Raw genomic sequence first — 19,048 nt, forward strand, 5'->3', positions numbered from 1 at the left:
CCCCCGAACATTGCGGATCCGAGTCAGATCCGAGCACTGTCCGGGTATTCCCGCCGATTCCGAAACTTAAAACGAGGCTCTGAGTCATAATCCCGCTGTCGGATCTCGCGATACTCGGAACCTTTAAATTCCCCGCTTGCCGCCGCCATCTTCACTCGGGCATTGATCAGGGAAGAGGGAGGGTGTGTTAGGTGGTCCTCTGTCCTGCTATTTCTCGTGCTGTGCTGTGCTGTGCTGTGCTGTGCTCTGTCCTGCTGAGTCCAGTGGTGCTTTTGGCAGTGCTCTGTCCTGCTGAGTCCAGTGGTGCATCAGTCCAGTGCTCTCTCCTTGCTGAGTCCAGCCGTGCGTTTTGTCCTGTGCTTTGTTCTGCAAAGTGCATATTTCTTTCAAAAGTATTAAAAATTCTTCCATAAAAAGAAAAATAAAGAAAAATTCTACAAAAATCCTTTTAAATTAATTTAAAAAAAAAAATCAAAAAAGTCCTTGCTGAGTCCAGTGGTGCATCAGTCCACTGCTGTGTCCTTGCTGAGTCCAGTGGTGCATCAGTCCAGTGCTCTGTCCTTGCTGAGTCCAGTGGTGCATCAGTCCAGTGCTCTGTCCTTGCTGAGTCCAGCGGTGCGTTTTGTCCTGTGCTTTGTTCTGCTAAGTTTATATTTATTTCAAAAGTATTAAAAAATCTTCCATAAAAAGAAAAAAAAGAAAAATTCTACAAAAATCCTTTTAAATTAATATAAAAAAAAAAAGTCCTTGCTGAGTCCAGTGGTGCATCAGTCCAGTGCTGTGTCCTTGCTGAGTCCAGTGGGGCATCAGTCCAGTGCTCTGTCCTTGCTGAGTCCAGCGGTGCGTTTTGTCCTGTGCTTTGTTCTGCTAAGTTTATATTTATTTCAAAAGTATTAAAAATTCTTCCATAAAAAGAAAAACAAAGAAAAATTCTACAAAAATCCTTTTAAATTAATATAAAAAAAAAATCAAAAAAGTCCTTGCTGAGTCCAGTGGTGCATCAGTCCAGTGCTCTGTCCTTGCTGAGTCCAGCGATGCTTTTGTCCTGTGCTTTGTTTTGCTAAGTGCATCTTTATTTTAAAAATATTAAAAAATCTTCCAAAAAAATTATAATTCGACAAAAATCCTTTAAAAAAAATATAAAAAAATATTCTAAAAAGTCTAAAAAAAATTATTGCAGTCCATTAGCAATAATACTGCAATCTATTAAAAATTGTTCACTGTTCTTGCAGTATTTAAAAAATAGTACTGTAATACAACGTGTGCTGCATATAATGGAATAATACCAAAATTTGGGGGATAAAGTAGGGAAAGACCAAGACCCACTTCCTCCTAATGCTGAAGCTGCTGCCACTAGTCATGACATAGACGATGAAATGCCATCAACGTCGTCTGCCAAGGCCAATGCCCAATCTCCTAGTAGAGGGCATGTAAAATCCAAAAAGCAAAAGTTCACTACAATTAGTAAAAAAAGAAAATTGAAAACATCTGAGGAGAAACGTAAACTTGCCAATATGCCCTTTACGACACAGAGTGGCAAGGAACGGCTTAGGCCCTGGCCCGTGTTCAGCACTAGTGGTTCAGCTTCACACAAGGATCTAAGCCCTCCTCCTCCCCCCCCTCCAAAAAATTTAAAAGAGTTATGCTGTCAGCAACAACACAGCAAACAACTCTGCCCTCTAAACAGATGACATCACAAATCCCTAAGGCGAGTCCAAGGGTGTTGGTGGTTGCGAAGCCTGACCTTCCCATCACTGTACGGGAAGAGGTGACTCCATCCACCATTTGCAGCACACCCTCTGCATATGCTGGAAGGATGACCCACAGTGTCGCTCCAGATTTGGATAATCAAGGTGTCAAGGAGGCTATTGATGTAGCTGGCGTTGTGGAGGAACTTGATGAGGAGGATGCTAATGTGGTTATTTTAAATGAGGCACCAGGGGGGAAAAAAGTGGATGTCCATGGGATGAAAAAGCCCATCGTCATGCCTGGTCAGAAGACCAAGAAATGCACCTCTTCTGTCTGGAGTTATTTTTACCCCAATCCGGATAACAAATGTCTGACCATATGTAGCTTATGTAAAGCTCAAATAAGCAGAGGTAAGGATCTTGGCCACCTAGGGACATCCTCCCTTATACGTCACCTGAATAACCTTCATAGTTCAGTGGTTAGTTCAGGAACTGGGGCTAGGACCGTCATCAGTCCAGGGACACCTAAATCCCTTGGTCCTGTTGGATACACACCACCAACACCCTCCTCGTCAACTTCCTCCACAATCTCCATCAGATTTAGTCCTGCAGCCCAAGTCAGCAGCCAGACTGAGTCCTCTTCAATACGGGATTCATCTGAGGAATCCTGCAGCGGTACGCCTACTACTGCCGCTGCTGCTGTTGCTGCTGGTAATCGGTCATCTTCCCAGAGGGGAAGTCGCAAGAACGCTACGTCTTTCACCAAACAGTTGACCGTCCAACAATCGTTTGCCATGAGCACCAAGTACGACACTAGTCATCCTATGGCAAAGCGGATAACTGCGTCAATAACAGCAATGTTGGTGTTAGACGTGCGTCCGGTGTCCACCATCAGTGGAGTGGAATTTAGACGGTTGATGGAGGTATTGTGTCCCCGGTACCAAATCCCGTCGAGATTCCACTTCACTAGGCAGGCGATTCCAAAGATGTACAGAGAAGTACGAACAAGTGTCCTCAGTGCTCTTAAAAATGCGGTTGTACCACTGTCCACTTAATCACGGACATGTGGACAAGTGGTTCAGGGCAAACTAAGGACTATATGACTGTGACAGCCCACTGGGTAGATGCATCGCCTTGCGCAGCAACAGCAGCAGCTGCATCAGTGGCAGCATCTCCACAACGGCTGCTCGTGCCAAGGCAGGCAACATTGTGTATCACAGGTTTTAATAAGAGGCACAACGCTGACAACCTCTTAGAGAAACTGAGGGTAATCATCTCACAGTGGCTTACCCCACTTAGACTCTCCTGGGGATTTGTGGTGTCAGACAACGCCAGTAACATTGTGCGGGCATTACATATGGGCAATTTCCAGCACGTCCCATGTTTTGCCCACACCGTTAATTTGGTGGTGCAGCATTACCTGAAGAGTGACAGGGGTGTGCAGGAGATGCTTGCGGTGCCCCGCAAAATTGCTGGACACTTTAGGCATTCTGCCAGTGCCTACCGCAGACTCGAGATACATCAAAAAAGTCTGAACCTGCCCTGCATCACCTCAAACAAGAGGTTGTGACGTGCTGGAACTCCACCCTCTATGCTGCAGAGGATGGAGGAGCAGCAAAAGGCCATTCAAGCCTACACAGCCACCTACTATGGGCCACGTGTTTGTACCGCCCACTTGTGTCGCTTAGCTTAGACATCCAGCTACCTCGGTGCAACCTTTTGGACTAAAAACAATATTGTGAGGTGTGAGGTGTTCAGAATAGACTGGAAATTAGTGGAAATTAATGTTATTGAGGTTAATAATAGTGTAGGAGTGAAAAAAAAAATGGATTTTTAGCACTTAAAAAATCAGAACCTAAAACCCAAAATCAGAACCAAAACCTTTCGTGGGGTGTTTTGGCAAAACAAATCAGAACCCAAAACCTCAAGCTAATCAGAACCCAAAACCCAAAACCCCAAAAGTGGCCGGTGCACACCCCTAATAGAAACCAATTACATATTTGCATTCATTAGCCTAATTTGCACTTTGAAAATCAAAGTTAATTGCTGATTAGTTGCTATAACCATCATTTTACAGGAATTGGTTATGTTACTGCTTAACATACTGTGCATCTTAGATTTAATTAAACAATAGTAATGGAGATAAAAGTGTTTTATAAAAAAAAGACTGGAAAATTGCAGATAAATAGTATGTCTTAAGAATTTTTTAAGTGTATTTGGCTGCTTTTTTCAGTTTGTTAAAGGTTCTCTGCAAAAGGTTGGCTTGTTCATTTTACAATTATGTGCCCATTCAATGTACTAACATATCTATTTGTCTAAAAGCATTGTATAGGGTTGTAATGTTTAGTGCTGTATATATTTACTATAGCATTTCCTCTTCTACATTCTACCATGTAAATGTCTGGGAAGTACCATAACTTAACTAAACATCAAAATATCTAACCCAAACAATACACTTGTTGTAAAAATGTATTACTTCGACAAACACATTGTTCCTTTCATTTAATTTTCCATTTATAAAGAATTTCCCATAGCGCAATCATATAGGCCCATTCAGTATAAAAGAAAAAGCTTACAACACTAATTTAAAGTAGTTATAAAAAATAAATAAATAATAAATTAACAGGAAGACAAAAAACACCTTCATCATCATGTCTAATGTGTATATTTATTTGTTATACTAATTGTGGATTCTGTTTAATCCATTTCCATCGGGCCTCTCTCTCTTAGGTGCCTACTGTTTCACCATCACATTCTATGTCTACAATTATCATCTAAGGCTGATCAATAAATAATGATTAAATATGTATGAAATGCTGTTTTAAACAATTAAGGATCAAAATGAGAATAATGAAATTAGGATGTATGGATAAATCATTAAAAGGACTGCCGATTTTGTCTAAAAAGAAGAAATTAAGCATAAGATTACTGCCTTAAGCCATATCGTCATCTGAAATAAATGTAAACTTAAATTGTGCCCATAGCCTACTCACAGTGGTTGAAGCCACTTTGTTTGCTGAACAAAGAATTAAAACAATGTAGCCTATGAGTTCACTAGAAACAAGTGACAACAGTAAGGCTACTGGTACAAAAATGTCTCATGGCGTTAGCAATGTTAATAGTTTCTACTGAATCTAATTGTGTGATTATTGTTTCAGCCCAAAATAATGCTGCCTCCAATGTTCGGAGGTGAAAGGTGCATGTTAACTGTTATATGTTTATATACAAATAATACATTTCAAATGTATTTTAAACTAATTAAAACAATCTATTAATACATTATTTTAATATGGAGGCAAAAGCATGAAACCCTCCACCCACACACCATAACTTTGTTTAATTACATTGCCATGAACCAGAATACTACTGTCCACATCCAAAATGAGTGAGGGCAGTAAATTGCTATTACTTTGAGTATTGGTGAGTCACACATAGCCTTCAAGAGGCTCAGTGCAGTCCTACCGACCAGTAAAAATACTATTATTACATTATGATGTGTACATGCTGAAGTACCTGCACAGGACATGCACGTTGATTGACAACAGGGTAATCCATAACTGGCTGCTTTCTAAGCACTGTTGAACAACACCAGCCAATGATGGTTAGAAATCCTGTTTGAGCCCTATAAAGTTCTACCTCTAATGTAAAATGATAAAGTCAGAGATCTGAAAAAAAATTGGGCAGGGAAGCCAGCACTTGCAAATATTGCGTACTGACAGTGTTGTGATAATTTACTGACAGCATTTTAATGACTTTTTTAGACCAAAATTGAAGACTAACCTACATTTGCAAAAGAAAAAAAAATTGGTTGCCACTGTCTTGAGGTTACTAAACCACTTTAAAGTAAGCAGAGCTTAGTTCAAATATCATGCAAATGTATCTACCTGTTTATATAAATGAAAGTGATAAGTGGACGTATTGACTTAAAATCAGTTTTGCAATTTTGCCCCACCCAACTAGGAGCTGTAATTCTTTGCTCTCTCAAAGTGGCTGGTGCTTTTCTTATATAATGAGGGCAAATATAATTGTATAATAACAGCAATGACTGTATTGATTTTCTATTTTTGTAAAAGTGCAACCTGTTATCATATGCTGCATATATCGTTAACATAACTGTTAATTCATTGATTTAAGTCAGTGATAAATTATGAGGGATGAACTTTCAGATATATGGTTCAGCGCTCACTGTTATGCGGCAAGAAACTTCTTAACTTTCTAAGGAACACAAAATGCAAAATACAATTTATCTTAGTTAGAAGAGCTACTAATAAAATCCAGAAAATGTGTATAGGTAACATTTCTCATATCTTTGCAGAACATGAAATGTTTGAAATCATATTTTAATTAGCTATATAGCTGAGTTTGGGCTACTGTTCCCTGTTATCATGTGCATCAATCCAAAGAGAAGCTGACTGCAATATCCTTTAAAGGGATTACAGACACGACTTCATATAAATCAGGGGCAAACGCAGGATTTGTAGAGAGGGGTTTCCACACCATGCTGCCAGTGGGCGTGACCAGCATGCATGGGGGCGTGGCTATAATATTAGACAGTGCTTGGCTGCTCTCCAACTCTCCCTATCCCCATAATATACATGGGCAATGCTGCGTGCACTACTGTTAGGTGCACGCAGCTCTCCCTTTTCAAGCAGAGCCATGTGAAGCGGAGGCAGGGTCCAGACACCTCAATTATACAGTGCCCCAGGCTTGAAGGGGGTTTCCAGGCACTAGGAACCTCCCCTTGGTTTGCCGATGTAAGTATCCTCATAATCCACATGAATGATTTTTAGCATAGCAAGAATAATGCAGCGGAAATTGTGCAACATAGAGAGCCACTGATCATTATTCTGAGCTACCTCTACTGTCCACATAGACAGCAATGACATAAGCAGTATGAATGGTATCAAAAGGAAATGATATCGGCATCATTTTCTAGTGGTATACTCTAAGCTGTTTGTTTCACTGCTGTCCATGTCTGAAATGTGAATGACACAGTATAGAGACTAATAGATCTCCACACACCCCTATTTCCCCTAGTGGCTCTCCCACGTAGCATGCTGTCTGGGATGCAACAACAGAAAACTCCTTGTATCTTCTAAAAGTCTACATGTATTTTATGTTTAGTGGTCCTTTGACCAGAATATTTTTGGCATGTAAGAAAAAGCAAGACAATAGGTCTATTTGAAACTTAACAATAAATATTTTACCTGCCAGACTGGTTATTAGGTTTCGAAAATGAATCCATCCTCATTGCTTTACTGACACATAAAACCTTCTTCAGAAAATGTAGAAGAGTGTCCAGGCCTATTGTGGCTGTGACATAGTCTTCCGGTCGCACTTTTTTGCTGGTTTGTTTCTGCGCCACAAGAGAGTATTTTGCTGAGAGTTCAACTACTTTCTTTGACAACAGATTATGTGAATATTCTCCAGTCATGTCATGGTTTATTCGATTCCACCCAGGTAACATCAAACACACATGGTCTATGTCTGATATCACTCCAAAAGTGACTGAGTCTTGAAGCTTCCGGATGTCTAGGTGTCTAATGCAAAAATTGTCCAGTTCTTTATCTATGCCCCAAGGTAAGAGGCAGGACAGCAGCAGTTTTGCTGCATCAGTAACCATATTCACATCTATTTTGCCTGAAGACTGGCTCTTGTTTTTCTTAGTACTTTTGAATTTTTTATGTCTTTTGATGCCACCGCTTTCTTCTAGAGGTCGACTAATATTTTCTTTCGTGGCAGTTTCAGAGACTGGTCCATCCATCTGAATCAATGAACCAGCAGTTTTATTTCTTTTAAGGGTCAAAGGTCTTTTCTCAGAGGAACTTTTAGATGTTTTTAGGGCATCATAGCTATGGAAGGAGTTTGCTGCCTTTAGCCCATAGGCTTGAGATGACTGCAAAAGTTCTAAAACTTTTTCCAGGTCAAATAGAAGCAAATGTAGACTGACATTATACTTAGAACTCACTGGTAGAACAGTGAAAGGGTTGGAGTAGCTGGAATCCACAATCTAGGATCAAAGTCATTTTAAATTGTCAATACTATAAAATTGTAAAATACATTGAAAACATTATTAACTTTTTAATGAAAAATTACAAAAATTAATGGCACATAATAATATCTAAGCCTGTCAATAAGCATCCTATGACTCTGCACTTTATATAGACAACATAATATTCATGAAACAAACATATAATAAATCACTGTAAACTAGGGGATCCCTATTTATCTGTTCACTAACATTTATTAACATAATGACAGCATACACCACAACCTCTTTAAAATTGGGAACAAACACAGTGACAAGACTGGGAATTAACAGACAAGGCGGTAATAGCACCTTGCTTGCAAGCTTACAATCAGTAGGAATACAGGAATTTGATACACAAGGTTAAGCTTCACATATTGCATATTGGTTCAGGCAGGCAATGGAGAATCGTTCTGTGGAGCTATGCGATCACACAGCAATGTTGGTTCTGACTTCAAGAGGCTATTTGTATATAAAAAGATAATAATTGTAAAGTGAATTGTGTAGAGGGGTGGTAATCAGCAAAAATAACCTAGGGTGGCTAAGAAGGTGGTTCAGGAATTTTATATGCTTGCCTTGAGGTGAGTTTTAAGCGTTTTTAGGCAAGACCAAAGTCTTGTTTTGCAAGGGAAGGAATTCCACCGATTGGACGTAGCCTGAAAAAAAGTCTGGCAACTGGAGATGTGACCAGGTAATGAGTGAGGATAAGAGGCACAGATAATGGGCAGAGAGGAGGGGTTGGGAGATATTATAAGGCAACGGAAGAGATTTATGTTGGGGAAGTTCTGATAATGGATTTGTATGTGAGTAGAAGTATTTTATATTGGATTCAGAAAAATAATTGCAAACAATGTAGGACTGTAGGACTGAAGGAGCGGAGCAACACTAAAAGAACATCATGTTAAAGATAGACTACATACAATAGTGTATGTCCAAATACGCTTATATACACAATGATCTTCCTAATACCACTTCCAGTAATTATGGAATTCTTTTATTTTCCCCTACATTTCCTGGGATGCTTTTCTACATATTCAGTAACACAAGTTAATGCAGGTCTGTTAAAATAGGGGACCAACCACACACTGTATTGCCAATGTAGTATTAGTGTGTATTGCAGTACCTTGTAGTTCCCCCAGCAGTTTTAATAGAACTGGGAGTATATGTTTATCCGGCATCCACAGAACCGAAGACATTTTAAAGGTTCCATAAATCAGCTGCTGATAATCTCACCTATCCATGAAGACTATTAGCAAAAAACGAAAACCAAAATAATATTTGGTTTTAGTTTTTTGGATAATAACATTTATCTTTGCAAGAAAGATTATAACTTAAAACTGTTCTATTATTTAACACTAGAAAACAAGCAAGTGACAAATATATTCATGTTACGCTTCAAGAAATACTTTAAACTTGGCATTAGAGTGTGGTTTATAGTAACTATATTATTGCTCTTTTACATTCTTTGATATTTGTTTTGAATGCATGTTACCCATTGCTTTTGCTATTGTCTATTACATTTCATTACTTTGTCTAAGTGATAAGTGATTTGCATCCTATATGCACCTTTTGCCTTTTAGGGGGAATTCAATTAGCTGTGGAGTGCCACGAGAATGGTTGTAAGGCACTGTGCAGCGATGTAACATGCTAACACCCCATAGGAGAAATCCATGATGTTAAGGTACCATATTACCTGAAAATGTGCGCAGATTGCGGCTAATTGAATTACCCCCTTACTGTGGTTACGCACAGGCATTATGGAAATTCCAGTGACACCATATGTCAAGCTTGATTAAAGAGAGCAGCACCATCCAAAAGACACTGGTACAGCTGAAGTGGGTATGGGTCAACTCGCTAGCTGAACTCCCTAGCCATTGACTGGTTGGATAGAACTCATTCTCATGGCTGCTGGAATTTGTATAACTAATAGCTCCCGCATGCTCTTCCATCCAGTACCTGGGACAAGATATACCAATGGATGCGCAGACCCCCACACATACTGGGCCTGAGTCATTAAGGAGAGCAAGGCAAAAAAAGAAGTAAATTTGATCCTGGACAAAACCATGTTACAATGCAAGGGGTGCAAATTAGTTTATTATTTGCATGTAAGGAAAATACTGGCTCTTTTTTCATGTAGCACACAGATACTTGATAACTTTATTTTTAAACTGAAACTTAAAGCTGATCTAGGACATGACTTACCCCAACTATAAAACTGTCCTCACATTTTAAATTGACCTCCAATGCAACATGTTTTCCCCAAGGTGCAAAGTTACTCCTTTTTTTTTTTTTGCTTTACCTTCCTTAATGAATCAAGCCGACTCAGAAGAGCAGTGCAATGGCCTCAGAATGGGGGACCGGCAGGGCCGGTGCTAGGATCCATGGCGCCCTAGGCATTTTTAAAAAATCCCCCCCCCCCTGCAAAAATCGCCGCCCTCCTCCCCCCTCACCCCTCACCCCGTCACTCCTTCCCTTGTCTCACCACGGCCGCCTCTCTGCTCCGTCTTCTCCCCTTCACTCACTGGCACTAGTAAGTGGAGGGGTGGAGACGGAGCAGAGAGGCGGCGGTGGTGACAAAATAGCCTCTTCCCCCCTCCCCGTGCATCTGAATGCTGTGCGGCGGCCGTGACAGGTATGGTCAGCGGTTGCCGCACAGTTTTAAAGTCATTTAGTATTCTGTGGCGCCCTCCAGGTGCCCTCCAGAGCCTGGCGCCCTAGGCAAGTGCCTAACCTTGCCTAATGGGAGCGCCGGGCCTGGGGACCGGCATAGTTATTTAAGATATAAATGAGGTGACAATTACATAGATTTTTTTGGGAGAGAAATAGAAATAATTTAAATAATTAAGGGGGTTCATACGTTACATTGGACAAGACTTTAGAGTGAAATGTTTTACTTTGTCGGCACGCGGATTCCTATAATGAACCAAATGATGCAAATGGTTGCACTAAGCACGTGCATGGCCTTTCTTATCCGTAATGTTCAAACAGGATTGTAATTGACCTTCAATGCCTGTCTGAGTGTGGACACACAAGACCTTATATTGCACTATATGTAAAAACAGAGGTACCTCAATATTATTATTGCTTTATAAATACTTACATCAATGTCTGATTTCACAGAAAGCAAGTCCTAAGAATACAAAATAAAAAGATGGTCTGCAACTTTGGGGCTTCAAAGAAAAAATAAAAAAATATTAAAAATGATACAACTAAACCACAATCAATAATAAAGTAGACAGCATGAACTGTATTCCAAGCCCTCCTGGCAGTTCTATTTTACTGGTTGCCTTGATTTTAAACAGTTTCAGTTTCAGTAAATGTAGCTTTTATATGCCACTGCTGAATTTGCAGTTGACAATACTTTTTCCATCTGTCTGAAACATGGCAACACTCAAATAAAACACAATGTAATGTGGAAGGAAAAGCTTCCAAACTGTAACAGCATGAATCAAACCTAATACACTCTACAATGCCATGCTTTTGCAACAGCTGGGTACGGACTATAATACATATCCTTTAACATGCCAGCCGCATTTCATATTTTCAACACCAGCAGTTTTAACCATAGGAGTTTTATTTGGCTATCTCAACTCACAGTAGTGGTGACTTACAGATGCCTGCGTGAACACAAGTGTCTCGCCATTGCCAGCAGACTTGACAGCCTTCCTGGATGTGACTAGTTCTCCCTGCAGCTATCAGGCACAACAGTCGCACAACTCCCCCTATTGTGAATTCCTTCTTCGTGGACTTGAAAAACAACGGTTATAAAATAAATTTCTTTCAAGATTATTACTGAATGCACAGAGAGCAATCCTTCAGAGAGACGAATATCCTCCTTATTTCTTTCTTTAAAAGTGACAACATTTTACTCAACCCTGCTGTCATATATCAGCTATAAACTTTTCTTTTCAAGAGCCCCTGGGAGAATACGAGTCCTCATGACCAAAACAATACTGCATGCTGTGACGGTGTAGTTTTTTGAAAAAAAAAAAATAAGTTAGAATTGAATCACCACTGCTTGCATTCTGTCTTATATAACATGACTAGTTTAATATCACAATTCACTGTGTGTATCAATGCCAACAGCTGTTTTGTTATAGAAATATTAAATTGCGGTGTTGGCTGCATGGAAGATGGAGGCAGTGGATTTGCAGTGGCTCCTAATATGGACTATCTTCCTGTAATACATTTACTTATAATCAGTGATTGAAGTGAGGGTGTATACGGTAGTATGTCATACCGCCACTTCTCCCACTGCCATCATTGTAAAACTATCAAATTCCATTCACATTACATTCTCATTATATTTTTCATACCACGACTCCACCACTGCTTATAATAATGAAAAAAACTATTTTTCTCCCAATTTATTTTAAGCTATAAATATATATGGTAAATATGTTTGCAGCTAAAACTTGGGATTAGACTAATAGTTGAGCTGAATGCTAATATTAGAGCTAAGGGTAGTGATAAAGTTGGAGCAGGTGGTGTATTTCGACTTGAAATAATGTTATGACTATAGGACAAAGAGTTAAAATTTGGTCTAGAAAAAAATGTGGTTTTCTAAAGGAAAATTAGGAAAAGTTGGGTCAAGCATTTACTATGTCCCTTTGTTTAAAAGCTCTATTGTTACAAGTGATGGATCTCGTGTGCAGATAATGGTGGCTGAGAAATACTTTTAGAGGTTTCTTCATCTAGACAACATTTTTAGGAGACATTCATTGAATCAATTAACACAGATACAATATATAGACAAAAGTATTTGGCCACACCTGTTAATTATTGACTTGAGGTGTTTCAATAAGATCAGTTGAGAGAGCAGAGGTGTATAAAATCAAGCACTTAGCCATGCAGTCTCCATTTGCAAACATTTGTTATACAAAATGAGTCGCTCTGAAGAGCTCAGTGACTCCAAGCATGGTACTGTGATAGGATCACACCTTTGCAATAAGACGGTTCATGAAATTTCATCCCTGCTTGTGCCGTTCCACTGTAAGTGATATTATTAGAAAGTAGAAGCATTTAGGAACAACAGAAACTCAGCTACGAAGCGGAACACCATGTAAAATCACAGAGCGGGGTCAATGACTGCTAAGGCTCATGGTGGGTTAAAGTCGCCAACGCTCTATTGATTTCATAGCTGAAAAGTTCCTAACTTTCAATGCCTTAATGGAATGCGTTTCCATGGCCAACCAGCTGCAAGTAAGCCTCACATCACCACGACCAATGCCAAGTGTCAGATGAAGTGGTGTAAAGCACACCAACACTGGACTGTGGAGCAGTGGAAACATGTTTTGTGGAGTGATGAATCAGGCTTCTCTATTTTGCAATCATATGGGTGAGTCTGGGTTTGGCAAATGCTCGGAAAACGTTACCTGCCTGACTGCATTATGCCAAGTGTGAAGTTTGCTGGAATAGGGATAATGGCATGGAGCTGTTTTCAGGGTTTGGGTTAGGCCCCTTATCTCCAGTCAAGGGCAATCTTAATGCCTCAGCATACCAATTTTACGGTCACCATGAGACTTCTACCAATCTGGGTTACCGCTGACCTTACTAATGCACAGAATCTAACGAACCCCCAGTCTTCAGCAAGACCCGCCACAAGGCAGGATGGATTTTACTGCTGGAGGCCCGCAGGTCATGACCCCTAGGTTGGTCCCTAGACTTGGAAGAGGAGTGATGGAGGGCAGGCAACAGTAACGAGTCAGAACCAGAAGTAATGATCCGGTGTCGGTCAGCAGCAGCTAGTAGTGAAGAACACAAGAGATACTGTAGCCGTAGTCAGTAAGGGAGAGCTGAGACCGGTACACAGAAGTGGTCGCGGTACACAGGGAGATCAAAAGCTGTAATAAAAAGGGAAGCGGGGTCTGGTACACAGGAGATGCGCAGCACTGATGGGAAGGCCAGAAAATTTAGTGAGAAGGAATGCCAGAACTGGTACACAAAGTCTGGCAGCACGAGGAATATCCAGATGCAGGCTCAGTCAAAGCCAAGGTCATACACAGGGAGACAGAATGCATGCAGGAACTGGAGATAAAGGGAGCTAGACGCTAAGGATGTGAACCTGTTGCTCTGACACAGGCAGCGTGTCAGAGCTCTCCTGATATAGGAGAGGGACATTAAAATTCCCCGCTCTTGAGTCACATGACTGCAGCCGTGTGCCACCCCCTAGGATGTTACAGAGCGGGCGCCTGAGATCGGGAGCAGGAGAGAAGATCAAGTAAGTCTCTTACAAACAAGTAATTTTAGACAATAATGCTTCCAGCTTTGAGGCAACAGTTTGGAGAAGGTCCTCTTCTATTCAACATGACTGTGCCCCAGTGCACAAAGCAAGGTCTACAAAGACATGGTTTGATGAGTTCTATGAGGAAGAACTTGACTGGCCTGCACAGAGCCTTGCCCTCAACCCCATCAAACACCATTGGGATAAACTTGAAAGGAGATTGCTAGCCAGGCCTTCTCATCCAACATCAGTGCCTGACCTCATAAATGCTCTAAAAAATGAATGGGCACAAATTCCCACAGAAACACTCCAACATCTTGTGGAAAGCCTTCCAAGAAGAGTAGAAGCTGTTTTCGCTGCCAAAGGAGGACTAACTCCATATTAAAGTATATGTATTTGAATTCAATGTCATTACACTCCGAATACTTTTGTCCATAAAGTATACTTGCAATTGTCACACCATTCTATGGAATCTGGAAGAAAACATACACGTGACTTTGCTTTGTTTACTGTGTTCAGTTTTTCTGCAATATGCAAAGTACCATGCTTAATATTAGAAGGAATGACCACCAAAATTGGTTATTTAATAATAAACGGCAAACCCACAAGAGGTAACTGTTCAAAGCCACAGACCACTGCCTAGATAACCTGATGCTCTTTAATAGCTAATGTGGCAGAAGAATTGTAAAGCTCAGTTATTCTAGCTAAAAGGTGTTCTCATCAGAGGCAGGCTTGCAAGAATGGTGGGACAGAATTTTCTCTCCAGGCAAGTCCCTCCTTGTCAATCAGGGCTAGTCAGTCCAGAAAAAGTTCCAAGTCCAGCCTAGCGAACAGCTTTGACTGAGCCATTAACACTCTAATTGGTAGATAGCACTGGTCATTCACCAATTACATTGTTGGGAAGTCCCATCACTCTGTTAGCAGAATGCCTGGAACTATAAGAGTATTGGGAGTCATCTACTGGATAATGGATTTCACTGCAGATGAAAGTCCAGAAGTGCCAGGGAGACATCATATCCAGTGAATATCACTCTGATTGTTGAAGTGCCTGCACAATCCAACAATTAGAGTGCTGGGAGTCATCTACTGGATATGACAGTATTAGTTATGACGGCTTCTAAAATCAGTCAAACTTTATCTCCTGTGCTATGAGAGATCCAATGGACCACAGGAGAGGAACGTAATATATTTGGGTCTTTATTATGTCACCAGAATCTGAGCTCTACATAGTAAAACACCAGAGATTTGGGGGTCTGCATTGTTAAGCCACTAGAGAACTATGTTACCTATAGTAGCCACTAGAATGTTTCCTGTATTGTAAATTAATAAATAATTTGCTTTCTGTATTTCAAATTAGTTATTAAGGTACTCTTTAAAAATTAGATTGGTCACTAGAATGCTCTATGTATTGTAAATTGGGCACTGGAATTCTACCAGTATTGCATAGAAGTTACTAGCTTGCTCGTAACTTGCATAGAGGTCACTAAAAGGCCCTTTGTATTATTATGTTTTATCAGTAGAATGTTCTTTTTATTGAATACTGACCAGAAGGGTGATTATAGCTTAGCTCTTTGAAATAACAGTTATGCATTGGCTGTGTAAAACTGTGCCCACATTTGAAAAGCCACACCCACAGTTTCTGGTGACAGAAATGTTTCAGTTTGGTGGGCTGCTACAAGAGCCTGAGCCACATACTTGTACTTTGTACACTGAGTCCCTCTAATTCTGTTAATTGAGAAAGTAGGGTTCAAAGTAAAAAAAAAAATCGATTGGATGGACTTTTATCTCTTTCTATTATTATCAGGGACTTGTAAATTTGTATTGTAATGCAGCCTATCAGTTTACTTGGAAGGAATGACACCACTTTGGTACATCCCAGAAAATGGCTGCCTCCAACATGTGTAGATTATAGGTAAATCTTAAGATAAACTTAATTATTCACTTCACATAGAAAATAACACATTTCTTTGCTAAAGTAACAACTGTTGAATCACAAGTTTTTTTTTTGCATGTAGTATGTGACTAATCTATACTATTAATTGTCCACTATACGAGGTATGTCTATTAAATAATGAGACTGTGATTCCACCTAGTAAACAAAGCAGTCTGAACTGGTTATAACTGCATACGTAGTAACCCTGAACCTGTCTGAACTTGCATGACAAGCTGCAACACTCTATGACGTTCAGGTGACTGTGAGTCGTCATTTAATTTGGTTGTGTTTTCTGTAGAGTGCCGAAAAAGTGCTAAGTTTAAAAGTTGAACAACGTGTCAACTTGAAATTTTTAGTAAAATTGCACAAAACACCAACAGAATGTTTTAAAATGCTTACTACAACCTATGGGAATGACTGCCTGTCTCGTGCGCTGAGTTTGAGTGGCACAAAAGATTTAGCGAGGGACGCAAGAATGTCAAAGATGATGAACTCCCTGGACGACCTTGCACTTCAAGAACTGAAGAAAATGTAGAAAAAAATCAGTCAGATTGTACGAAAAGACCGCCGTGTTCGAATAATAGCTGAATCCGTGAACATTGACAAAGACACTGGATGGAAAATTTTGCGTGAGGATCTTAACATGTCGAAAGTTTGTGCAAAGATGTTCCCAAGGGTTCTCACACCAGAGCAAAAAGAACGTTGTGAGGAATTTTGTGTTGACATTCTGCAGCCACTTGACACAGATCCAAACCTGTTTCATAAAGTAATCACTTGTGATGAGACCTGGATCTTCCAGTACGATCCTGAAACCAAAATCCAGTCAATGCACTGGAAAACACCGTCATCACCAAGAATGAAAAAGCTTGTCAAAGTAAGTCAAAATTCAAAACAATGCTCATTGGTTTTTTTCGATATCAACGGTGTAATTTGGGAAGAATGGGTTCCAGAAGACACAACAGTTAATCAGCATTATTATAAGGAAGTTTTGCAAAAGGTGAGAGAAAGAGTCAGAAAGAAACAGTCGCAACTGTGGAAAAATGGTTTCTTTCTACACTAGGACAATGCGCCTGCTCACACAGCACTTTCTGTGAAGCAGATTTTGACCGACAAACACATTACTACACTTGAACATCCTCCATATTCACCCGATTTAGCACCCAGCGCTTTTTATCTTTTCCCAAAAGTTAAATCAGTGCTTAAAGGGACACATTTTGAGTCAGTTGATGCTGTAAAGAAGAAAATGGCAGATATGTTGAAACAAGTGACAGAATTGATTTGCTCCATGCCCTCGACCAGTGGAAAACAGGACTACAGCGATGTATTAGTGCAAATGGGGAGTATATTAAAGGGGACAAACATTAAATATGTAATACCAATAAATAAAGGTGAGTTGTTTAATCAGTCTCATTATATAATAGACATGCCTCATATTGTGCAGTAGCATCCAGGTATGTAGACCACTATTGCCCTTATACACTTGCACTATTCATGTAATATTGCATTATATTGTCTTAGTATAAAACACAATTGAGAGCATAATCACAACAATCTTGCACTTTAAATAAATACAAAGGTTAAAATCAAAGCCATTATAATTGCATAATGTAAAGTAAAAATTCTGGATTACAACCACATTGATTAGAAGGGAAAAAAAAGTAATCTTGATGCCCTAAATTAAAAGAAAGTATTGTCCCCCGCCCCCTCCTTCTGAGTGTCAGAGCACAGAGTTTGTTCAACAGATGTCTGTCAATAAAGAAAAATAACTTGACTTCTTAAAATTCACTTAGTGGATAGCAGAGCGATGATTGGCAGCACAAATAGAACACAAACGTGAAAGCCTTCAATCTGCAGCTGATCCACACAAGGAACACGGGGATCTGAGTTTACAATAGAGAAAACATTACCAAGCTAATGGCACAGGCAATCATTTGACCACCATGCATCTCTGGTACCAGCAGGGCTTCCATTTTCGGCTAAGTGTTAGAGTACCTTTTCTCTTTCTCTGACCACTGCAGGGGTAAAACAACCCAGTGTGCAAAACCTACTGACTGGTAATAAATTACTATATTGGATACTTTTTGTTTTCTTTCAGCAATGACTTTACTGAGAATACCTGCTATCATTACCAATTAAAGTGGGGCTTGCTTAGCAGAAAAGCAATTCTGCTGCTTCACTTGACTTGGCAAGAATTACCAGGTTAGGATTTTCTCCTGACTCTTATCCCTGACCAGACGATATGTAGATGTAGTCTCTGCTAAAAGGGAATACAATAATTGCTAAGAAAGTTTATGTTTGTGTATGCTCTTCAAAAACCGCACTTGTAAATATTAGGAAGTGTGCTAAAATGTTTATTATATTACAGCAGGGCCAGCGCTACCACTAGGGGAACCTAGGCGGTGCCCATGATGCCAATGTTTAGGGAGCACCATAAACAGTAAATAAATGACAATGCTCCCACATGGAGAGCAGGCTGCTGACATAAAGGAGGCACAGCCAGCAGCTTCTTACACGTGAAGCTGCCAGTTGCTGCTCCTCCATGGAGGTGTTAGGCTGAGAGTGTGGTACTTGGCTATGATGTCACAGCCAAGTGGCACAGTCCCAGTCCCAGGAGCAGAGGATACCGCTCCTACCTCCTTCCTGCTAAGGTAAGAAGCAGAGGGCGGCGGGGGCACAATGCCCATGGGGGTGTCACTTCCAATGGGGGGAGGCACTCCCCGGGCTTGCCCCATCCATGGATTACAGTACACACTATCACACATTATTCCCTAATAACATTTCCTGACTGCTGAGGTCTCTGCTAGTAGTGTTAGTCGTATGGGTCAATGCATATTGCTTTTTCTTTCAATTAGATATGGATACATGCCACAAAGGTGTTTTGTTGCTGCAAATAAAAAGCAACATTATAAGCTTAGAGTCCCTCAATAATGGGGATATAATTGTGTAAAAGCATCTCAACTAAAGGTCCCTTGACCTTTAGGCTAATGTCACACAGACACTTTGTACACCTGCTTATTTTAGCCTTTAAAAGGCAGTGTGTACTTGCCAACAGTCTATTTATCTGTTAGATATACTGTGCACTGATGAACAAGTTTAGTTGATGATACTAAAAAGTTTTGTTTTACGAGAAAGGTAATATAGGGGTATCTGGATTATGGCTAGACATTCAGAAAGTC

General features: G+C 40.2%; 1 protein-coding gene across 2 annotated transcripts in view; it reads right to left on the reverse strand.

Annotated features, from left to right (window-relative positions):
* WDR72 (WD repeat domain 72) overlaps positions 1-19,048 on the reverse strand; it is a 247,424-nt gene that overhangs the window by 65,164 nt on the left and 163,212 nt on the right. For both annotated transcript variants that reach the window (XM_075208023.1, XM_075208021.1), the window contains exon 15: positions 6,896-7,698. In XM_075208023.1, coding sequence (XP_075064124.1) covers positions 6,896-7,698 — 803 coding nt within the window. The remainder of the gene's footprint in view (positions 1-6,895; positions 7,699-19,048) is intronic.

The sequence above is a fragment of the Mixophyes fleayi genome, chromosome 4 (genome assembly GCF_038048845.1).
Source record: "Mixophyes fleayi isolate aMixFle1 chromosome 4, aMixFle1.hap1, whole genome shotgun sequence".
NCBI lineage: Eukaryota > Metazoa > Chordata > Amphibia > Anura > Limnodynastidae > Mixophyes > Mixophyes fleayi.